Source organism: Brassica rapa, chromosome A05 (genome assembly GCF_000309985.2).
Source record: "Brassica rapa cultivar Chiifu-401-42 chromosome A05, CAAS_Brap_v3.01, whole genome shotgun sequence".
In the NCBI taxonomy this organism is placed as follows: domain Eukaryota; kingdom Viridiplantae; phylum Streptophyta; class Magnoliopsida; order Brassicales; family Brassicaceae; genus Brassica; species Brassica rapa.
In genome coordinates this window covers 20174931-20199197 of record NC_024799.2, presented here as the reverse complement: position 1 = coordinate 20199197, position 24267 = coordinate 20174931, and the positions used below count along the sequence as shown (strand labels likewise).

Genomic DNA, 24267 nt, shown 5'->3' with positions numbered 1-24267 from the left:
TTTTATAAAACGGTAATGTTACATTATGGAGATAAGCCATTTTTTTAAGTGAAAAATGGTAATCTTACATATGTTTAATGTAGTTTTTCCATTTTTTATGTTGTATGTTTAGATATTATTTATAATTTTTGAAAATTAGTAAAACTATATTTTATGCCACGTGTCATTTTTCGGAAGTAGTTTTTTTTCGCTGATGTGGACGCTCTATGGAGCCTCAAAAGGTCCCTTTTATTAGTAGAGATTATTTGGCTAAATAAACTAAAAAACTAATAAATATACATAAATATTAAATTGGAAACTAAACGTGAACCTAACCAGTGAATATCCCAGCCAAGCCCAAATTTTTTTATATAGAATTGAATAGGACTTAAGACGAATCAAGATTGTACAAGAACATATTTAATTAGATAATAATAATATATAATATCAAATATGCATTTAAATCAATTATTTTGTTGTAATTTTCGTCTCAAACAGAACAATCTGAATATTTACATACCACATATCAAATTAAAACATATTTTCATATTCCGAAATTGTTTAGTAATCAATTATTTATTAATGTTACTGATAATAACACAAAGTAATAAAAAAAATATAAACTATTTTAAAAAAGGAAAACTGGTGTATCTTGGATTTAATATCTCTTTCTATTGATCTTTACGCAAACGAACAAACAGGCAGCTGCAATATAATAGATTTTTACCTTTTATCTCATTGATTTCAGGTCTATTGTTTTACTATTAGTTTATTAATTCTTCGTATGGTATTTGAACACTTTGATTATTTAACTGTGCAGTTATAATCAATAGCTTTGCGATATGAGACCAAGGAAAGATACAACGAAGAAGACTAAATCTGTCAAGATACCACCATCAAATAGAAGTGAGTATTTATTGCACGAAGCCAGTATATACAGGAACATATTTGAAGCCAATGATATAAACTCTGTTATTGTTCCTAAACTTTTAGGTTTTGTGTCCAAGTCGCAACAATACGCACCTCCTGCTTTAAAAGAAACGTCTGTGTACAACCAATTCATAGATCTATCAAGCTTAAGTAAGGCAGGTAGTTCTAAAACTGCAAGGAGGAAGAGAATGGACATATTGAAATTAAAGCGACTCAATAGAACAAATCAAAGTTCTGGTAATATTTGTATTCATAGTTATTACTGAAAAACAAATTTTAATTGGATTGTGTTAATCATTTTTTTTTCATCACGGTTCTGTTTGCAGAGTTACTAACAAAACCAGAAGATATAGATGATTTTGTGTGTTTTTTGGCATCTGATTCTGAATCAGACAATGACGATGATATGTATATCAACGTTACAGCTACTGTTACCAAACAAAAAAACAAACAAAAACCTAACATCACAAAAGATGCCTTATTCTCTGCTATAGGACTCACCGATACGGGTTAGTAATTATTAATAAATTTCATATTCGTTTCTCAAAAACATGGTATAATAAGATTTACCAAAGACTTATTATAGTTCTGCATTTTCAGGATATTATGATGATGGAGATCCTTCCTATGTTTGTGGTTATTGTCAAGCGTATATGTGGTTTGGTGAGCGAATTTCCAAACGACTTGTAGGCGTCAACCCAATATTCACAATGTGTTGCCATAAAGGGAAAGTCAATCTCCCAATACTCAAAGCACCTCCAAAGACTTTGTTGAGCTTGCTTTACAATAAAAATGAAACGAGGAGTCATTTTCGAGAACTTATAAGAGCATATAATATGATGTTTTCATTCACTTCGCTTGGAGGACAAGTAAATCATGCTATTAACAATGGCTCGGGCCCTTATGTTTTTCAACTGTGTGGAGAGAATTACCATTTAATAGGTGGTATATTACCAGCTCCTGATAAAAATCCAGCTTTTCTACAACTCTACATTCACGACCCGGTTAATGAAATTGCCAATAGAGTTGCTGCCTATGGGTAAGAAGTTTTCTTTTTGGAATAAAAGCAAATTTACCAAATAATATGCATTACTAACAGTTTTTTTTTTGTTTGTTTGACAAGGAAAACTGGACCTACATCGCAAATAAGGCTGGATATTGTTGAAGCCATTAAGAAAATGTTGGATACACACAATCCTCATGTTAAAGCATTTAGAACAGCTCGAGACAGATTTTCCAACAGCGGCTATAATAATAATCTGCGGCTGGTACTTGCAAGTGAGAGAACTACTGATGGAAGAACTCATAATCTTCCAACTGAAAAAGATGTTGCGGCTTTGATACCTGGAGATTTTAGCATGGCATTTGAAAAAAGGGATATTGTGATTGAAAGTACTACAGGAAAGCTACAACGGATAAGTGAGTTGCATCCAGCTTACTTGCCATTACAATACCCATTGATTTTCCCCTATGGAGAAGATGGTTTCAGACTAGGAATTGATATTGGGTTTGTTGATACGGCTGGAAGAAAAAGAAAAACAGTAACAATGCGAGAGTTTTTTGCTTTTCGTATACAAGAAAGATATGGTGAATCACCTATAATCCTGATGTCTGGGAGATTATTCCAACAGTTTTTGGTGGATGCATACACTATGATTGAGTCTAACAGACTCCGTTACATCTTTCTTAATCAGAAGAATCTACGAGCAGAGTATTATGATAAAATTGCGGCATCAGCTGATAGAGGTGAAGACGACCTCTCAGAACAAGGTAAAAGGATTTTTATTCCTTCTTCTTTCACCGGAGGGAAGAGATATATGATGCAGCATTATTTAGATGCTATGGCGACGTGCAAGTACTACGGTTATCCTGACTTCTTCATTACAATAACCTGTAATCCTAAATGGCCAGAGATTACTAGATATTTACAAAAACATGATTTAAAGACCGAGGATCGTCCAGATATTTGTTGCAGAGTCTTTAAAATGAAGCTTGATAACCTTGTGGAATATCTAACAAAGGATAAAGTTTTGGGTCGAGTTAATTCAGGTACACTTCTAAAATTTTGTTATTATCTGTTAAAATAGATAATTTCATGTATAATCCATTAATTTTAATTTTAATCTTTGCAGCAATGTATACCATAGAGTTTCAAAAGAGAGGATTACCTCATGCTCATATGGTACTTTTTCTCCATCCAGATTCTAAGTTACCCACAGGTGATGATATAGATAAATTCATATCTGCTGAAATTCCAGATAGAGATTTAGAGCCTCATTTATACGAGATAGTTGGAGATTTAATGATACATGGTCCATGTGGTGAGGTTAACAAAAAAAACGTATGCATGCATAATGGGAAGTGTACAAAATTTTTTCCGAAGCCTTATAGCACGATAACAAAAATTGATGATGCTGGATTTCCTATATATAGACGACGTTCTGATGAGAGGTTTATCAAGAAAAAAGATTTTGACTGTGACAACAGATATGTAGTTCCTTATAACGCTACTCTCTTGAAACGTTATCGTGCTCACATTAACATTGAATGGTGCAACCAAACGAGATCAATCAAGTATCTTTTTAAGTACATTACAAAGGGTCCAGATTATGTTAGAGCTTCGGTCCAAGGGGATGATACAGATGATACTATCGACGATGAGATACAGAAGTTCCTTAGTTGCAGGTATGTGCTAATAATATACAAACTGTTTTGTCTCTTTCTGATGCTTTTTCTCTTGAGTCCATAGTTTTTTTTTTTTTTAAGTAGAAAAGAGAAAATTAGGACTCCGGGAGGGGATGAAACCTGGGCATAGTTTAGCCAAATCAACTACTGTCTATTCTCTTGATTTAATAGTGTTACAACATGAAATATTGATTTTAGTTCTATTTTGATTAATTTAAAAACTAAGATGAGACAAAACTTTAGAGAATATACTTGTGTAATTTAAAATCAAGTTAGGAATATTCTATCAAGTCAAACATATGGTTTTATACTTTATTGAAATACACTTTAGCGTTGGGTACATAATTAATAGTGGGAATAGGAATGTTTCTAAAACGACCAGTTCCTTACTAAAAAGAAAAAAATATATTAACAACTCCAATTAAATAAAAAAACTAAATTCAAAATAGTGTTGACAGATTGCTTTTATTTGATGATGCAGGTATATTTCAGCGTGTGAAGCAACTTGGAGAATACTAGCTTTTCCAACGCATTTCCGAACAACCACAGTAGTTAAGCTTTCCTTCCATTTACCTAATCAGCAAATGGCAATTTATAATGAAGATGACCCTATTGATGATGTTTTAAATCGTTCGGCGGTATTGCGGTCAAAGTTTCTAGCATGGATGGAGGCGAACTGTAAATATCCGGAAGCAAGAGGTCTAACGTATGCGGAATTCCCCACAAGGTTTGTTTGGGTACAAAAGACGAGAGAGTGGAAGCCACGTGACAAAGGTTTTGCAATAGGAAGGATTACATATGTTCCACCTAAATATGTTAACTCATACTATCTAAGAGTTTTGCTCAACATAGTTAAAGGCCCAAGGAGTTATGAAGAGATACGTACAGTCAAAGGTATTGTTTATAAGACGTATAAGGATGCATGTTATGCATTGGGATTATTGGATGATGATAAAGAGTATATCGAAGCAATTAACGAAGCCAGTTTCTGGGGAACAGGGAACTTTTTAAGAAAGCTATTTGCTATAATGTTATTTTCTAATAGTATGGCTATGCCTGTTAAAGTTTGGGACGCAACATGGAGAATCTTGACAGAAGATATATTATACAAATTAAGAAAGGAAAATAATAACCAAAGTAAGTTATGTTCTTCTTTGTTAATTATACTTTAGATTACGTGTGTGGTATTTAACCCTTTTTGTCTTTAGGTGTCTATATTACAGACGAAGACTTAAAAAGCTTGGGATTAGCAAAAATAGAAAAATATTTGCGTAGGAACGGAAGTTCGTTGGCTAATTTTAATGGGATGCCTCTTGCTGAAGACTTGGTTATGGATAAAAATATTAACCATCTCATTATGGATGAGAAGTGTTACAATCGGGAAGAGTTAAAAGGTGAACATGAAAAGTTACTAGCAACGATAACAGATGAGCAAAAGCTTATTTATGATGAAATACTACATGCAGTAAATCATAAACATGGAGGTATGTTTTTCGTTTACGGTTATGGTGGGACAGGAAAAACATTTTTATGGAGGGTTTTAGGCTCTGCTCTTCGATCAAGAGGGAAAATAGTCTTAAATGTTGCATCAAGTGGTATAGCTGCTCTTTTGTTGCAAGGGGGAAGAACAGCTCACTCTAGGTTTGGGATTCCTATTGCCGTCAATGAGTTTTCAACATGCTCGATAAGTGCGGGTTCACATCAAGCAGATTTGATTAAAGAGGCTGAACTCATTATATGGGACGAAGCTCCAATGATGAGTAAACACTGCTTTGAAACTTTAGATAGAACTATGAGAGATATACTCAAATGTGACAAGGTTTTTGGTGGTAAGGTAATCGTTTTTGGTGGAGATTTTCGGCAGATCTTACCAGTCATAGTTGGAGGCAATAGAGTGGAAACTGTGTTGTCAGCTTTGAACTCATCATATCTGTGGTCAAGTTGCAAAGTTAGGGAACTCACAAAGAATATGCGCCTTCTAGGCGGAGATAATAATGAACTTGCAATGTTTTCAAATTGGATACTGGATATAGGAGATGGGAAGATTAATGAGCCTAATAATGGTGAGATAGAGATTGATATTCCTGAAGATCTATTAGTATCAGAATGCGAAGATCCCATACGGGAGATTGTGAAAGAGGTATATGGAAATTCTTATACAAGAGAGCGTAACCCCAAATTTTATCAAGAAAGGGCTATATTGAGTCCACGGAATGAAGATGTCGACAAGATCAATGAATATATGCTATCTCAAATAAAAGGTAAATCTTTTGTCTGATGTTTATTTTGTGTGTTTTAGAAGAAGTATTTGGTTTCATCTCAAATCATTAATGTAGATTATTTTCTCTTGAATATTTGAATAGGTGAGGAGCGTTCGTATCTCAGTTCAGATAGTATAGATACTTCTGATACAAGTAAAATAGATGATATGGTGTACACTCAAGAATATCTAAACAGCATTAAGATCTCTGGATTACCAAATCATGATCTAAAGTTAAAAATCGGTGCACCTATTATGCTGCTTAGGAATATTGACCCTAAAGGTGGACTATGCAATGGTACAAGGTTACTTGTAACACAATTAGCAAATCACGTCATTCAAGCCAAGTTTATAACCGGTGACAAAGTTGGCCAAAACGTTTTGCTCCCAAGAATGTTTGTTTCTCCACCAGAAGCAAGATTTCCATTTAGGATGAGACGGAGACAATTTCCTGTTGCTCTTGCTTTTGCAATGACTATTAATAAAAGTCAAGGTCAGACGTTACAAAAAGTTGGATTATATTTGCCGAGACCTGTGTTTTCCCATGGGCAATTGTATGTTGCTGTATCCAGAGTAACGTCGAGGACAGGATTGAAGATCTTGATAACTGATGAGAAAGGAAATCCCCAAAAAAGCACAATGAATGTAGTATATAAAGAAGTTTTCCAAAACATTTACGCTACATAGGTGTTTCAATGTGGTTGCCAAGTAAGTTTTTTTTATTATGTTTAATATATACATATGTTAACAGTTACTTATGATATTTATTTAATACTGATGCTGACCATATCTTCCTGCTTCGCCCACCTCTACCTGACATGTTTGGTGTATCATCTCCATCACCGTCCTCTCGGCTGACGCTTTCTTGTGCGTGTTATCTTTCCACTTCTTGTATATTGCACCTACTTTGTTTGCCCTCACCTTGGCTCCACTCTCTGTCTTTATCTGTATTTAGTTACAAGCGAGCCTCAAGTTAGGACCATAAGACATTCTTTAACCAAAAGACAAATTTCCTTATTTTGTAATTAGGGTACGAACCTTCACAATGGCTGTTAGCCTGTTACACGATCTCCATTGTTCAACTTGATGTACTTTTTACTTTTCTGTTTACCCAAGACAAATCCAGCTTAATAAGATTACATTCTGAGACATTATTATGATGCATATTAATTGTTTAATATTTTCAAAAATCATTTTGCCCGCGTCCACGCGGGCTGTACACCTAGTATATAAGTAATTGTCTGATAAAGTTTGATGTCATCATTTGGTTGTTTCTTCGTGTTATTATCTACAGGAAAAGTATATAGAGATATAGTTGGGAGTGCATACTATGTTTTTTTTTTTTTTTTTTTTTGCTAAATGGTAAATATCATTAATGAAAATGAAGTTTTGGTTACAAAATTAATTGAAACCACAATCTGCTTAACAGCTGATTTGATCCTAGAGACCGCAAAAAAAAATTAAAAAACCCCTAGGATACACAAGGATTGATTCCAAACAACTAACAAGAGCAAGCTTGAAATCAATATGCAGTAAGATCAAGAAGACAACAATGTAGTCACCCTTATCGCAGCCTTCTTGCAGTATCTGAACAAATCAGAAGAAGCAAGAGAATAGCTGGGAGAAGTTTAGTCGAGAACTCACCGAAGTGGCTCCGAGCAGGCATCGACGGAAGCGCCTGGCTTACGCCCCGGAGCTACGCTGGAGGAGGACGTCGACCAACAAATCCTAGCTATCTCGACTGAGAGACAAAAGTTCAGGCCCGTAACGACGCTGCTTACACAGAAGCACAAGTTACGGTCAAGCGTAGGCGGTACAGCAGGCTCCATCACCGCCCACGCGACACTGAGGATGCAGCATACTATGTTGCTCCTGAAGTCTTACGTCGTAGATACGAGATAGAAGTTGAGATATGGAGTGGTGGAATCATATTATACATGGCTTGCCCCCATTTTGGGAAGGTAATAGGATATTCTATCTCTCTATCTGTCTCTTGTGCGTTCCCTATTGATTGCATAAAACAGCTGATATGTAAATATACAGAAACCAAGAAAGGAATATTTGATGCTTTAGTGGAAGGCCAGCCTTGGCCGTCAATCTCCAATAGTGCCAAAGATTTGTTGCCTAGAATGTTGACTGCTGATCTAAAAAATGCGGATTTCTGCTGCAGTTCTTCGTAAGTAACCCTGTGAAGGATATATAATCGTGAAACATTATTGTTAGGTTTTTTTTTTAGGTTGGTACATTATTGTTAGGTTACTTTCCATTATCTGTTCTTTCTTGATCATGAGACTTGCTTGAAGCTTGATTGTTTTGTACAGAGCATCCATGGCTTGGAGAAGAGCGATGAATAAGTTAAAGAAACTTGCTCTAAAGGTGAGAATGACTTCCAAGACACTGGAAATATGAAATGTGTGTGTCTTTGTCCTTTTCGTTTGTGCTAAATATCAGAGTCTGAATAGATCATTACGGAGAATATTAACACGGTAGAGATCCAGGATTGAAGGCAATGTTTGCTAACATAGACACAGATAACAGTGGAACAATCACATATGAAGAACTGAAAGAAGGTTTAGCTAAATTGGGATCTAAATTTACAGAAGCAGAAGTAAAGTAGCTCATGGATGATGTAAGTTGGTTGAAAAATGAATTCCAAGTAAGTAAAAAGTAAGAACTCATATAACCATGATTGTGATTGAACCAAGCTGATGTTGATGGGAACATTGCTCAGTGTGGTTCAAATCTTTTTTGCTTGTTTTTTTCTTGTAAAACCAGGACGGTTTGTATCCAATCCAGAAAATCAGGAGCTATATTGATATTTATTCAGGAGAAACAGTGGATAAGAACAGGACGATACTCAAAACTTTGATTGCTCGTCTTTTGTACTTTCTTGTGTTCTGTGTTATAAAGAGAGAAAGGTTGCATTCTTCTTATAAGATTACGGTTGTAACAGTGATTATTAACCTTTAAGGAAGATTTGAAACACAAACAAAACTCCAATCCTCGGACGACAACACTTAGAGGAGGAGGACATTCCCATCAATTACTTGTGTAAACTAAAAAACCCCATACAGTAACAAAAACCAAACTAATACCGACTACTACAACACATACAGACATTTGCCTGACACAAGACAAGAGTTCTCTTCTTCTCCACAACACACACAGACAGGTATTTTTTTCCTGAATGAGTCACTTTTGTAACTTAACAACAACATCATTCAAGAACCCACTAGAGATAATTAGATTTCCTTAGAGCTATTATCATGTGGTAAGCTGAGGAGTTTTCAGCTTTTTTTTTCTTGGATTCCTCATCCCCCTTCATATATAACGGACTCTCTTCACTAGGGATCTTTATTCTAGCTGAACACACAAATCTCTTCTCATTTGCCGACCCTCTTTCTTCCTCAACACTGAGAACAAAAGTCAGCCACAGTAACTAAATGGTTTAAGCAAAGCAAACTCTTATTAACTAGCAAACCTGTTCTGCTTCCCAAATATATAACACTCTAGAACTATTGAAAGATTCGAATCAATATTAGACTTTGGATCATGATAAGATTATACCTGTAAATTGGTTTAGGCCACTTTTTCTTGGAGCAAATCTCATACAACTTCCTCTTGGCATCTTCAACTTCAACCTCTACACTGCCCTCATCAATAACCATTGCAATAGGCGTACATTCTGAAAACTTCCCTAGTGCTTCCTTAGCAGCTAACAGCTTGGCGGTATCTTTGTTCTCAGCACTCCCAGAAGCAAACAACTGGTCATCGAGATATACACCAGCGATAATTCTTTTGCCCTCTTTCAGATACCTGATGGCGAGTCTCTTGTTGTGTTTATGACATAACTGGAAAAGCATACTAATAGGCTGAGGTTGCTGCTGGAGATCATCCAGTGTAAATATAGGTTCCAAAAGACCCCTGAAGATCTGCAAATCGAAAATTAGGTAAGCCTTTACATTAAGCAAGCAATGTGTTCTAAAAATCGGTTTAAGCGGAGTTTAAACAAAACAATTTTTCTAGAACAATAAAAATTGGTGTAGGCCTCCGCCTAATCAATAATCTCATATAAAGCGCCTAACTATATGGCCTAGCAATTATTTGAGAATTTTAAGCATGATAGAAAGAGAGACAAGACACAGACCACCCAGAATCTTTGGAGATCAAAGTTGACATCTATGTAAACAGCTCCGGCTACAGACTCTAGGAGGTCAGCGAGAACTTTGGGAGCTTTCACTAATCCACCATAATAAACTGAGTCATCTTCTTTGCACACCGCCTCTGAGAACTCTGTAACCTATCAAAACGACACCAAAAGTACAAAAACTTGATGATGTCACGTTCCGACCAAAGAATCACTCTGTTCCGACCAAAGTCCAGATTCAAAAACCGAACAAGATTTGGTTACCTTTTCATCTAAAGAAGGAGCATTGCGACGAAGAAAGCGGTAGAGACCGTGTTTGAGTGCGACACGGGCGAATTTCTCGGTGCTAACATTAGCAGCTCTCAACTGAGACAGCTCGTGCGGTTCGGCGTTAGGGTAAGTGAGGTACAAGTAGTTCGTCAGGGCAAGACCTACGGCGCTGTCTCCTACGAACTCAAGCCTTTCGTACGAAGGAAAGTCGACGCAAGATGTGTGCGTAAGCGCTTCCTCGAGAAGGCTCTTGTTGGCGAAACTGTAGTTGACGATCTTCTCCACGGCTTGCAGAGATTCCATCTTCTCCGGCGATATAGGAGGGCGGGTGATCGCCTGAGAATTGACTGAAGGAAAGGAATTGGATAGGTTAGAGGGAGTGATCGTCGGAGAGTTGAAGTCCGGCGAGAAGAAGCGATCCATGGAGAGAGAGAGAGAGAATCTTTAAGCGAAGTCCAACGTGACGAGAGTTCTTTCGTTTTCTCTATATTTAAAAGTTTATTTCCCAATTTCATTACTTTTGAGTTTTGACTCTCTTTGACTTTTTATTGATTAACAGAAAAACATTAAACAAAACAATAAAAAGATATTAAATTTGACTCGGCCTTCGTCAATGTTTTCAAAATCGGTCTTGGTAACTGAACTAGAAACTCCTTTTTCTGACTGAAATTCAAACAAGTTGAAGTGTTCAACTAGAGCTGGATGCGCGGTCCCGCAGATGTTTTTTTATATTTGTTTTCATAATGTAATACAAATATGCTGTAACATAATTTCCCTAATAATTATGAATTTATATATAAATAAATAAAAAGCAAACGGATAATACAAAATTGAAAAAAGAAAAAAAAATGATATTGTTTATGGTATGTTTTGATTTGAACCAAAGAGATAGGAAATGCTAAGATTTGCTAGCTTTCTTATGCTTGACTTTGGGATCCAATTAACATTTTGTATGTACTTCTGTTTGAAATCGATAAAGGCTAAGATTTTGTGATTACTTAGAATCTGTGATTGTAGGTGTAATTGAGTTGTGATCTTCCAAATTTGCACACAAATAAATTAAAAGTATAATATTTTGGGAGGTGAATTTATATAGAAAAGCAATGAATTGTACATATGAATTAGCATATAATAAGTTTTTCACTTTGAGATATAGAAGTAAGACCTTATTGAAATCGATCTAAGCATGAGCTCATATTTTCCAACGTGTTAAACTATTTATAAAATTTACATAATTTTTCTTTGGTTCAGGTTAAATAAAGTAAAAGAAAGTATTATCGACATATAAACTATGCTTTATTATTGATAGTAGAAAGAGAAATTATTTGGCAATAAAGAAAATAATTTTCTACGTGGAGAAGTTAACGTCGTTTTAGGTACAATTGATCATTTTAGGAAAACATTTAATACCTGAAAAAACAAGTATTTTTTAACGATGGGTTAATTAAATTCTTAGTGGTATTGGATTGTAAATATTGTGCAACTATAAAGGGTATTTTTTATGTGTACTTCTGTTTTAATAAAGTAGATTATATAATTAAATCTAGATAGTTTGTTAGTTATTTTGGATGAGTTTTACATATAATTACTAGGGTTGGTCCGCGTAGTTCGGAATGATTTGTATTTGTTTTGTATAATATGTAAATTGTTATCTAGATCATCCGCGAAATTAAGAGATGCAAGTACGGTGTAATATTTTCTCCATACAGGTTAGGCGATCAAAATTTTAAAATATAAAATTGAAAACTGATTCAACCTCATCGGGACGGGTCGGGTAAGATGGGTTTAACCCACTTTCCATCACTCATTTACTCGACACAAAAATAGCAAATTTACTATGGGTCTATATCAAAAATTATTTTTAGTTATGTCTGCAATATGATAACATAATGCTGATTGTTATCAATTAGAGTACGTTTGAATTTTATATAAAATATTAATTTAATACCAAGTATAATACGTTATCTGAATAAATAATTAAGGTTTTAAAGATAAAGGTGATGATTAATTTTCAAAATGTGAATTTTAACATTTGTTTTCTTATATCAACTTTTTAATTATATATATTAAGAATCTACTATAACTTATCGTTAAATTTAAATATTTTTTATTTATTAGTTATTATGGTTTTATTACAAAGTAGTTTCTTATATATATATATAAAATGTTAAACTTATTATACTATAAATTTCGACTAAATAACATTAGTCATCAAATTATTTCTTTTCAATTGAAAACTGAAAATATTATTATAATTATATTAGTATAACTACATTTATTTAAAATAAACTATGTTATTTTTTTATATTTTTCATTGGAAACAGTAAATATCTTTTTGTAATCTTTTCAATTGATTCAATGCGTCTAAATTACAAAAGATGATAAATAAATTTAATATTAATTTCAAGTCAATTAATTTACATTTAGATGATATATAACATGTGTGTATATATATATATAAATTATTAAAATGAAATATTAAAATATGTGACATACATGATACTGATTATCTTATTTTTCTTTTTGTTTAAAATTAAATTTAAGTCATAAAATTATTAAAATAAATATATTTATATAACCTAATTAATTAATTTTACTATTTGTTAGAAACCATGTTGAGACAATTTATTTCTACTTTTAAAATTACAATTGATTTAAGATGAAAATGTTCAATTGTTTATAAAAAAAATTTACAGACTATTTGATATTGTGTAAATACTTTTTATAGGAGTATGAGATATGAAGAAATTCATAAAATCTAAAGGATTGTGATAATAATGTGTCAATTTATGTTGTTTTAATTGATGTTGTGGTTTCATGGCTTCATATAAAGAGAGACTGTTTTTCTTTTTGTATGAATATTTTTAATTGTAGACCTATTTATTACATTTTCAAGTTGTCCGTAAATTTGGAAATATAAAGATATTTTATTTATTTTTAAATCTGATTTCCTGAATCTAGTCATAAAATCTTAATGTCCAAACATAATACAGTGTATTACATATAAATAGAAGTAAATGGGAGAATGGGTTTAAGACAATCGCAAAACTTACACAATATAAAATTCATTGGTGACATAAGTGATCCATTAGTTGTTTTGTTTAAGTTTTTAATCAGAGCCTTTTCTAAAATTTTAAAGAACATCAAAATAAAGCTAACATGATATCCAATCGAATACAATCATATTTAGTCTCTCAGTCTTTTAACTTTCTCTGCACATAACACCATGTAATCAACTTTCCGTTGCCGGTCTCTTCTTGGAGAGACTAACCTCATAGTCGGTACCCTCTAAAACTGCAAAATCCACTTCATTTTCGATGCATGCATTGAACAAATCCTAATTTTTCGTTTTTTTGCAATGATCCACTGGTTAACACCTCTCTTTCCATGCATTGCCCTAGCCGCCTAGGATCTCTGCAACCACGGCCATCAGATCTATCCATCTCCTCTCTTGTCCCTGCCCAAAGATAACAAAGACATCCTCAATGATGTTTAAATGATGTGATGGTTGTTTAAAATGGCAATGGTTTCATCACCAACTCAACCAAACACTTTATTAGAGAAATCGACCATGACGGTGTATCCTAGATCATCTCAAATCGCTATTTCGAGGCTGATGAGTTCACCGCATTTTTTAATGTTACACGCCTCCAGAAGAAGAAGGGTCACTACGTTTTGATAACAACAACCATCTTTCAATTGAGAGAGTAGGAATTGAAAGGATTTCATTGCTGTAAACAGAAATTCAGAGAAACAAAAAGTGAAGAACATTATGAAATGGTGATAATCATGGAATTGGATATCCGTATTTATAGGTACAGTTCTAAAAATTGAAAAGTTAGTTGGGTTGGATAATTAAATGATAAATAGTAGGACTTAAATGTTTGGCTTCATAATTATGAAGCTTTATTAGATAGATTGAATATAGACGTTTCAATAACGTCTAAGAAATTATCGAGGGTATCTGAAGAAACAACGATGATGATATGGGTTTACTAATAATTAGCCCAGTAAATGCAATAGCCCAATATCAATGTTAAAAGAGAGTATGAATTGACTCATCTTAAATAAAAAGCTCATATATAATAGTATAAAAAACAATAAAACTTAGTTAGAATATGACACATGTCACTTACTTTTTTTCCTATTTGATGATTTGGTGTCACCAGAAATGAGAAAATACTACTAATAAGAAGTTTAATTATTAAAATGTCTTTTTTAAATTTCAAATTATTAAAATTTTCAATAGAAATAATTATGAAATAAATTTTAAATACAAACCAAATAAAATCAAATCAAATACAAAAAATATAAAATTGATATATTATATTTTACATTTTATAAATTACTGCGAGTTATGAAAATTCAAAAATAAAAAATCAAAAATAGTAAATTACAAATAAATTCGATTTATATCTATCCAATCCAAATGTTGAACAGAAAAAAGAAAACAAAAATCCATCGAATCCAAATATGTTCCGATATACAGTTTAACCCGATCTGACCGCCGGTTCCGTGGACCGTCGGATTTAAAAACCCTTCTGGTCGTGAGTCATTAAAAGGGTAAGAAATAAAACTAGCCTTGAACCCTAAACTGATGGTTGTCTACCTCTCAGTATGAGGTGCGCTCTTTGATGATAACTCGAGTATACGTCAGAGAAGATCGTAGGTGAATCCAAGGTTAGCTCCGTCTCTGTTTATCTCGCGATCAATGTACAAGTATTGATTTTGAGATTTTTTTGATTTGGTGTATGTGAGGCTGTGTTTGATTTGTGTAGTTGTAGGTGTTTGATAATGGAAGGAGAAGAGAGTGTGTTGGATGCTATATATGAAGATGAAGACGGGTTTGAAACCATGGAAGATGTTGACATGGTTGATGTGGAAGAAGGGGAGATTGTTGTGGTGCATGGTGGCATGGATGGAGACAAGGATAAAGATGGGATCTTGGGTAAGGAGGATGGGCAGAATCAGCCAAACAAGAACAAGAGGAAGAAGAATAAGAAGAAGAAGAGAAGAAACGGTCCTGTGATGGGGAAGCCCATGGATTTAGACAGGTATATCTGAATCCTTTTTCGGGTAAGCTTTTGTTGTTGTGTATTGAATGTGGTTGAATCATGATTCTGTTGTGGCAGGTTTGTGAGGGATACTTGTAGACGCCTCAAGGAGAAGAAGTCTTACATGGTATACACTGCTGTTGGCTGTCTTGGAATTCCTGCCTTGAGTGATCTTGTCAATGAGGTATTTTAAAACGTTATAACTTACTTCAAGATGCTTTCTATGCTATTTCAATTGGAATTCTGTTTAATCTGTTTTGTTGTTTATGGGGAAATGAGGCTAAGTATGACTAGCATGAGTGGTAATCTTGTGTAAGCTATATTGTTTCACATGCAGTTCAACATGTTTCTAGTTGGAGACTTCTCTTCTGTTTCAGATACTGTGCCTTGTCCTGAGATATAGCTGGTGAAAACTTCATATATTAGGTTGATATTTTTTTCCTCTTTTCTACACGCTGGTGTTTTTCTCTGTTTCCATTGAATAGAAAATGTGAACCAAACCATGGGTAAATAGATGAAGTTTTATAACTTACGCATAGTGTGATTTCATTTCATCTATGATGAGATCGACAGTGTCAAACATATTATCATGAGAGATATGACTGTCTATCAAACCACGCTTTGTGGATTGTTTCCTCTGTTGCTCTATTTGCTTGAACTTGATTCTAAATATTTTCTTTTTGTTATTGAGATATGATTGGTGACGACTAGGCTTATATGTTTGTCTCAGGTGGAAGCAATCGAGACATGTGGGGGTCAGGTGACTGCTGATGGCAGTAGGAAACGATCAGGAGGTGGTGTGCTGTGGAACATCATCAAAGCGAGACAACCCGCATCTTACAGAGAGATTATGAAAAAGACCAGGGAGTTTGAGGTTTGCTCTTTTGCCTATTGTATTATCACAGCATGCTTTGATATATCCTGTTTCTTTAGCTTAATTGTTGAAATGCAGTCATGGAGATTATGATATACCAATGTTTTCTTTCCTACGCCTATCTTCTCTCTCTCTCTCTGTGTCTTACACTGTTCAAACTTTGCAGAAGCAATTTAGGTACCCAAACACAAGACCGAAGTTAGGGCCAAAAAGAGATGAGGGTAGCTCCTCTGAAGGACTTGCCTCAGCAAATGCATCTTCTGATGAAGCTCTGGTCAGTGAGCAGACTGAAACCGAACAGCAAAAGGAAAGGAAATCTGTTCATGAGAGAATCAGAGTACCTGTTTCATATGATGACCTTTTCGGAGAAGTACCTGTGGATGCTTCAGAAGCACAAGGAGAAGACTCTTCTGTTTAAGCTCCATTTATAACATGTTTGCCTTGGATTTTTTTTTTTTTTTTGACTTGGTAAACAGTTATAAGTTTATATAACTAAGAAGCTGGGTTACTTGCGGAAAGCAAAGGTTTTGTTGAGAATATAATTAACCCATCTATATACCCATTACCAAAAGCTCAAAGTACCTAAAACTTCATTACATTGCATCAGTGAAAGCCATAAAAAAAATGTTCATATGTTAAACTTTCCATTACATGCAGCTGGTTCAACAGATTTGTTTTCTTTTGATGTACACAAGGAAGCACGAACTTCTTGTTTCTTCATCGCTCATCTGTTAAGGCCATGACTGACAATCTTCTCTATTCCCATCAGTGCTTGCAAGAGACATGTCTATGTAACTCTCGTACTGACCTTGGATTCAGAGCTAGTTTCGCATTAAAACATGTTTGGTGCTTGTATACACCATACATAGGGAGTGGATCATATTCGGAGAATCCGGGTCAACTTGTAAACCTGGAAATATAAAAATGGAGTTTTAATCAATGTATGAACTTGTAAATAGGAAGCAACATAGATATATAGAGAAAGAGAGAACTGACTTGTGCAGTCCTGCTAGGCAAAAACACCTCTAAGCAATTTCTTTGACCATCAATCCTGCAAAAACGTGGATTTGGTTCAGAATGATGAACAGACCACATCTTTGTTTCAATGGGAACTAGCACTTTTTAAAAATAAACTATGTGAAAATTATAGACCTCTTGCTAATCGACCGTTGAAGATACTGGTCCTCCTTTAGAAGTCCCTGACCCCCATATTTCGCTTCATCAGAGTTCAGTATCATCTGCAGAATCCAGGTTAAATGCATAAGAAAGCCTTTACAGTAATTATAGGCTTTTATCATGATGGTTGAAGGGTAGAATATATAGAAAGGGAAAAAAACTTACGGTATATTCACCAGCTTCCTCTACGCCGACACCATACTTTTCATATGAATTCGATGGGTGGAAGTTAAAGATAAACAAGAAAGGACCCCTCGAGAATGAAATTACCTGTAGATGATGAACAATAAGTTGTAAGTACATTGTCCAAACCCTTTTATTCCTGATGCATATGTTTGATATACTGTTAATTTCTGATCTCGTATCTGTACATGTGTTTAGAGATATCATCATTATGATGCGAGAGGGCAACTGGTTCTATTCTTTCTTTACACATCTAGAAAATATTGCATATAAAGGCAATTTGCAAACACTGCTTAGCATGCCAGTGGGCACTTTGAATATATATCTTCTGGTTCATACCATGAACCCAAACAATTTTAAGTTGAAAAAAGCAAGCAACGGGAGTCAAATACCATATTTGCATCATTCACATGGTGGATGCTGGGAAGACCTCTTGAAAGGATGCCCTTGCTTTTATCCAAGTCCATTAGGTCCTACAAATATAAAAATAAGATCAGTAACTAAAATCATTTCTTCTGATCCAAGAGCAATTAAGGGTTGCAACAGTTTCTACTCCTTACATGTAAAGATGTACAATTTTAATAAGGATGTGTACGTTTATAAGACAGCAAGATAAAAATATACAATTAGTTGCCACTGCTCATCCTCACTAGTAAATGTTTTGAGGATCAAGTTCTCGAGTATTCGTGATAACATTCATTCGTCTCCTTCATAGACCAATACAGTATTGAACTGCTACGACAGTTTACATACACAAGCAGTTTTCTAGAGAGGCTACCAAATTGATGGATATGGAAGCAGTAGTATAATAAAGAAAGGCCACGGAAGATACCTTGTCAAAGGAAAACAACTGATGATGGATTCCACTTTCCAGCAGGTCCCAGCGGCGGTTAGCCAGCGAAAACGAGAATTTATTGCTCTGTGTAGGAAACTCAACCCTCTGACACAAGGACGACATGTCAGAAATATGAAAATGATGTCTTTAGAACAGTGAGAACATGGAGAGTTACCTCAGGATGTCCAAATTCATTTCCCATGAAGTTGAGGTAAGCACGGCCACCAATTGTAAACGTAAGAAGTCTAATCATCTGGTTTAAACAAAGACAAGAAACAAAGCTTTCAGAAACCAGGTGAAATAAAAGCATGAAAAAGCACCTAAGGAACTGGGTCCAGCTAAATGAATTTTGTATTTGTTTCCTCCCACAAGGTGTAGAATAAGAATTATCCTAAGTTATGTATGTAGTGTGTAAAGGCGTAGAAGATATCTAACGAAAGGGGTACCTTATGTAATGAAACGCCCCTGTCTAGCAACTTAATCTCATTTTGGATTCCACCAAACAAGATTTCCGCAAATGAACGCCCTCCTGATATGGACTATTGGAGAAAGTAGAACACACAACAATGTCAATGCAGCCTAAAAGTAAAGTAGTATAGTAGATAGCATAAAGGTTTAGACATCTAAAGTTACAAAAAGTAAATACTTGGTTGTGACTTTCTGCATAGCTGAGCATCTTGTCTGCATACTCTTTGTTAGCCACCAATGTACTGACAATCTGCAGCACTGGCAAAACATCAGAGAAAGGGACCAAAGTCTTGTTCTGTCATATCTAACAATGAAGCTTAAAAAAGCAAAGACCTTGCTCATGCTCCATTCACTATCCGGTACGCTGTCAAGGAGAGAAACCCACATTTCTGTCGCAGAAAGGTTCACATAATAATCAAATCCTAGTCCACCTTGTGAAACTGGCTCACACAACCCAGGATAATATGTTGCCTGATAGCAAACAGAAACTTCATTAAGTTCCACAGTGACTGCATTATGTTACTCCTCATTTTAAACAAAATATGGCTTAAACTGAAAGCAATGCCTAAGCGCCATATGCCCTATCTAACTATGCTTTAAATAAGGAACATTAAAATGATGTGTAACTTATTGACAAAAGAAGAAGGATGTGTAGCTTACATCCTCAGCAATTGTTATTATATCTGGATGTAGATCGTGCAGGATTTCATTGGCTAAAATGAGGTACATCAGAGCATCTCGGTCAACATACTGATTGCAATAGCTGCAGCAGGACAAACATCAACAATTTGACCAAACTGTCACCAAAATCCAAATTACACAAAGCATCTAAAGAATGGAGATGTCTTACTCATCAAACCCGCTATTAAAAGGAGCAAAACCATTGTGCGTGTAGATCATCGAGGCAAGCGAGTGAAATTGGTAACCATCAACTTGATACTCTGTAATCCACCTACAAAATTCAATTGCAACAGCATCAGATTCCTTATCCCAACGAAGTGCTAGATACTTTTCTACTACATGACAATGTGGTTGCCTTTACCAGTTTAGATTCGAAATGAGAAAATGAAAAACATCCAAGTCGCCGTATTTGAACATCCGTGTGCCCCAGTGTTTGTGATGCCCCCTTTTACCTGTTTGTAAGATGAAAAATGGAACATGGTGTTTAAGAAACGCTCAGTCATATTCAACTATGTCGAACATATTTGAGGCCATCTTTAGACTTCAAAAGGCTATGAATATACGTTGGTTGTAGCACAATAACTATGTTGCTTATCTTCCAGTTACATAGCGATGACTAGGCCGTCAACAAATTAAAATAAAGGAACACTGTTTGAACATCCAAAAGCATGAAAGATATTTAAAGTAAATTGATATTATGGAACATTACCATGATGAAAATAGCAATCGTTTGAACCATCAAAAAGCGAAAGCCCAACCATTTGATCAGCTGCTGCATAAGACTGCACAATGTCTAAGAAGACAAGGAGTCCTAGGCCTGTATGTAGATTAGTTCAACTTATTATATGCTTCATTAACAACAAGTTTGACTCAAAGCCTCTGGCAACATTAAAAGAGACACCAGAAACACTTACCATGTGCTTCATCAACTAAGCGTTTGAAGTCATCTGGCGTTCCATATCGGCTACTGACAGCAAAGAAATTAGTAACCTGAAATGGTGATGGATACGAATTATGGCAAATGAGGAAAGAAATACAAAGTTTAAAGAGAGGAATTTAGCCTGCTGACCCTATAACCGACAGTGTAATAATCCTTGTGCTCAGGGATACCAATCAACTGGATTGCATTGTATCCTGCTCTTTTCACATGAGGAAGGACCTGATGTTTTCATAAGCCACCAAAAAAACTAAGATATGTGCATAACGAGATTTCGAGGATACAATGGACGCATTAGGAGGTAAGGTACCTTCTTGGTAAAGTCTTCGAAAGATGAAATCTTTGCCTCAGACCCACTGATTCCAACATGACATTCGTATATGCGCAAGGACTTTGGTTTGTCTGGCTTGGAGTGTTTCCACTTGTATGCAGACTCAGGAGAAGGTTCCCAGTGAATTGCATAAGCTTGCTTCCCCTCGTCCTCTGTTTAGAGATCAGTGACTAAATGCTTGATACATTACCATGAAAACATCAACATAACAAATAAAAGATAAGCAGATGCTATCTATACCTGGTTGCACATATGTAGCCCAAGCAGGCACCCGTTCAAGCGGTCCATCAGGAGTGTTGAAATACAATCTATACTTGCTTCCATGTGGAACAGCAGGAATGTACTTTTCCAACCACGCCTTCCTTCCTTTACGCGTCTCTAACCAATACGGAATCGGAGGTGACTTCTCATAAAACTTCTTTGTCCATTCCGGAGATGTCACGACGTTATAGATATCATATGGTTTCCCTCGACCGTCATCAATGATGTCGCATGGAGGTAGATTACTCGGTGGATCATTCTTATGCTCCTCCTTGTACTGCTTATACCTCGTCTCTGCGTCTGGTATCTCACCTAGATCTTCTAACGTCTGTGGACTGTTGGGACCAAACAGCTGCTCGTATAGTTTTGCAGGAACTTCGTACCGGTTCTTGATAAACCGGTCCTCGCCAGGCTCCCAATACTCATCATTGGCTCTCTGGAAAACCTCTTCCGCTGTTACACCGCTGTCTCCTTTATCATAGTCATCCACGTAGTTGTACTGCTGGAAGTATAGTTCTTCTGGTTCTTCGCCTTCTCTTAACTTATCTTCAAGAATAATGAACCAATAGCCAAAGTCATCATGGCCAAATAATCCTTCTCTAGCAGAGTTTTCTGTTGGAGACCATCCGTTGAAGTCTCCGATTATAGCACCGTAACGAGCACCTGGACCCCAGTCTATGAAATCAACACGGTGTTCCATGTGTCTATGCATCCCTAGTAACTCAAACCTACACGGAGAAGGATTCAATACATTAGACAAAACCATTTTGCTAGCTAATATAGTGAGTGAGATACTAGGATACTGGGATACATACCCTGAAGCAAGATCTCTGAGATCGAAGTGACGTTTGAGAAGCTCATCTTTAAGGTCTTTTATAGCTTTATGCCTACAGGGTTTAACAAAAGGAACACGCTTTATATACATAACTGTAGCAAAGATTACAACTTTAAACTCTTTGTTCTACCGTTTTATACAGATAAGTGTAGCTAAAGAGCTAAAGTTTCGAACTTTATAACTTCGAATGTAGTGTAAGATGTGTTTTAGAGTGTAACTCGTGTAGAAAGATTACAACTTTGAACTCTTTGTTCTACCATTTTCTGATCAAAGATGAGATTTTTTTAACCTTTCACGGAGAAACTGAGCGAAGATTCTGTCGGCGATTCCGAGTTTGGTGAGAAACCCAACTGGGTCGACTCCGGAATCGGCATCGCTATTAGTGCTCTGACTCTTCTTCTTCTTCTGTTGCTTTTGCTGGCGCGGTTGGTCGGCGGCGAAGCATGTGACTTTCACCTTGATTTTTCTGGGGAAGTTGATTCCGGGGATGCCCAGGCGGGTCTTGTCGGAAACGAAAAGGTTGTTTGGGTAGAAAGAAAACGAGGTTTGGTTAGAGAGGGAAACCATTTTTTCTCGTTGGTGCCAGAGAGAGCTCTCTACTCTACAGCAGGATTTGTTTAATAGACAGTCAGGAGGGTTTAAGATAAGAGGTTTTTTGAGTCAACTCGTGATGTGAACGAGTTCACTCTCCCTTTGGATTTTTTTTTCTTGGATTTGAACTTGAACCAAACCGAGCGCAAATAAAAACCGGTCCAATCTTAGAACCGATTGTTCAAGAATTTCAAAAATCTTGAACATAAAGGTTTCAACGCCGGCCTATTCAATCTATCTATCTATACTACTATTTATGAATTGATTTGTCTTATTTATCATTTTTTCATGATTTTAGTTAATTTGCTTACTTGTCATCTCTTCTATGATTTTAGTATAAATCATTAGTTTTATTAATTTTTTTTTTGATATATATATTTATCATGATATTTAAAATCATGATAAACAAGAACCTATTGTACCGATAAATATAGGGCTTATTTGCCAAATAACCAAAAAAAAATGAAAAATTAGATTTTGGGAGAGAGAGTAGAGAGAGATAGGAAGAGAAAGTAAGAGAGAGGGGGAAATTTTGGTTAGTTAATGTATTTATTTTTTTTCATGTATATAGGGTGCAATTTTCCATAAATATATACTTATATTTTTTAAAAATATATTTTAATATATGATAAACATGATATTTAGGATATTTAATTAATAAATAGATATTAATAATATATACCGATAATATCATCATTACTTTTCTCTCATTTTATAATTTTAGTGACTAATATTATAGCTAATTTCTCTGATTTTTACTGAAAATATTGATCAAATACAGATTATGATAACATTTATATATAAGTATACTAATATATTTGAATTAATCAGTTTTTTTAGTTAATTTGCTTATTTTTCATCTTTTCCATAATGTTTGGATAAATCCTCAGTTTAATTAATATTATTACTTAATTTGTTTATTTTGATATCTATATATTTATCATGATATTTAAAATAATTAATAAACATTAACCTATTTTACCAATATATATATACTAATATTGTTTTAAAATATATTTTAATATATAATTTTCATGATATTTAGGAATTAATAAATATATATTAACAATATCTACCGATAATATCATCATTACTTTTCTCTTATTTTATAATTTTAATGACTAATATTATAGCCAATTTCTCTGATGTTTACTGAAAATATTGATCAAATACATATTATTATAAAATTTATATATAAGTATACTAATATATCCAAATTAATCGTTTTCTTTTGTTTATTTGGTTTGATCCCTTAATATACTAATCAATATTCATATACTCCTGTTTTCTAAAAATAACATCCTCAGTACTTCCAAATCCAGACTATTTCCTCTATTTCTGTTTGGTTTGATTTTGAATAGTTTGGTTTTATCAGATTGAACATTACTAAACTATTTCTATTTGTTATTGTTTTATATTTGTGATTTTTTTATAATTTTTTTAGTACCACATGATTTCTTTTCAGTCCAAATACAATATGTGTTAATGTGTTAATTTCACATACAAAATTTCCTAATTTAGTTATTACTATAAAAAATATTTTGATCCAAAATCTACATCACATAAATAAAAATATGAAACAAAATAATACAATTTAATACATTGATTACCAATATGAATATTGAAATTTTATAATTTATAATAATTTAAAATTTGTATCTAATTTAATTATTATTATTTTATAAAAATACATTTTAGAATTAAAAAATGTTAGATGTATAGATATAATAATCCGCACAAGGTGCGGATATCAACTAGTTAATAATGTTT

The 24267-nt window shown here is 34.5% G+C and overlaps 4 protein-coding genes across 5 annotated transcripts; 2 read left to right on the top strand and 2 right to left on the bottom strand.

The window, feature by feature from the left end:
* The first annotated feature begins 152 nt into the window (after nucleotides 1-152).
* On the top strand, nucleotides 153-9017 carry LOC103869326. Its single transcript, XM_033291352.1, has 6 exons — nucleotides 153-162; nucleotides 1780-2958; nucleotides 3042-3594; nucleotides 4076-4731; nucleotides 4803-5855; nucleotides 5958-9017. Exons 2-6 carry the CDS (start codon nucleotides 2088-2090, stop codon nucleotides 6539-6541), a joined length of 3717 nt encoding a protein of 1238 aa, XP_033147243.1. The 5' UTR covers nucleotides 153-162; nucleotides 1780-2087; the 3' UTR covers nucleotides 6542-9017.
* Nucleotides 8793-14369, bottom strand: LOC103869324 (ribonuclease 3-like protein 2). Its single transcript, XM_009147385.3, has 4 exons — nucleotides 10266-14369; nucleotides 10002-10154; nucleotides 9422-9786; nucleotides 8793-9267 (listed from the first exon to the last, which is right to left on the bottom strand). Exons 1-4 carry the CDS (start codon nucleotides 10692-10694, stop codon nucleotides 9087-9089), a joined length of 1128 nt encoding a protein of 375 aa, XP_009145633.1. The 5' UTR covers nucleotides 10695-14369; the 3' UTR covers nucleotides 8793-9086.
* Nucleotides 14370-14703: 334 nt separating this feature from the next.
* LOC103869323 lies at nucleotides 14704-16736 on the top strand. 2 transcript variants are annotated; one of them, XM_009147383.3, is made up of 5 exons: nucleotides 14704-14951; nucleotides 15056-15325; nucleotides 15404-15509; nucleotides 16056-16199; nucleotides 16366-16736. In XM_009147383.3, the coding sequence occupies exons 2-5, from the start codon at nucleotides 15066-15068 to the stop codon at nucleotides 16615-16617; spliced, it is 762 nt and encodes a 253-aa protein (XP_009145631.1). In that variant the 5' UTR covers nucleotides 14704-14951; nucleotides 15056-15065; the 3' UTR covers nucleotides 16618-16736. The 2 variants fall into 2 exon arrangements, with proteins under 2 accessions (XP_009145631.1, XP_009145632.1); XM_009147384.2 differs by having other exon boundaries at nucleotides 14712-14951; nucleotides 15050-15325.
* A 42-nt stretch (nucleotides 16737-16778) lies between these two features.
* LOC103869322 (1,4-alpha-glucan-branching enzyme 3, chloroplastic/amyloplastic) lies at nucleotides 16779-22948 on the bottom strand. The gene is made up of 20 exons (XM_009147382.3): nucleotides 22196-22948; nucleotides 21887-21958; nucleotides 21051-21799; nucleotides 20790-20962; nucleotides 20612-20701; nucleotides 20457-20532; nucleotides 20252-20359; nucleotides 19904-19994; nucleotides 19712-19813; nucleotides 19522-19624; nucleotides 19195-19332; nucleotides 19040-19111; nucleotides 18840-18932; nucleotides 18569-18646; nucleotides 18391-18498; nucleotides 17951-18031; nucleotides 17541-17645; nucleotides 17352-17437; nucleotides 17196-17250; nucleotides 16779-17109 (listed from the first exon to the last, which is right to left on the bottom strand). The coding sequence occupies exons 1-20, from the start codon at nucleotides 22471-22473 to the stop codon at nucleotides 17077-17079; spliced, it is 2691 nt and encodes an 896-aa protein (XP_009145630.1). The 5' UTR covers nucleotides 22474-22948; the 3' UTR covers nucleotides 16779-17076.
* Between the last annotated feature and the right edge of the window lie 1319 nt (nucleotides 22949-24267).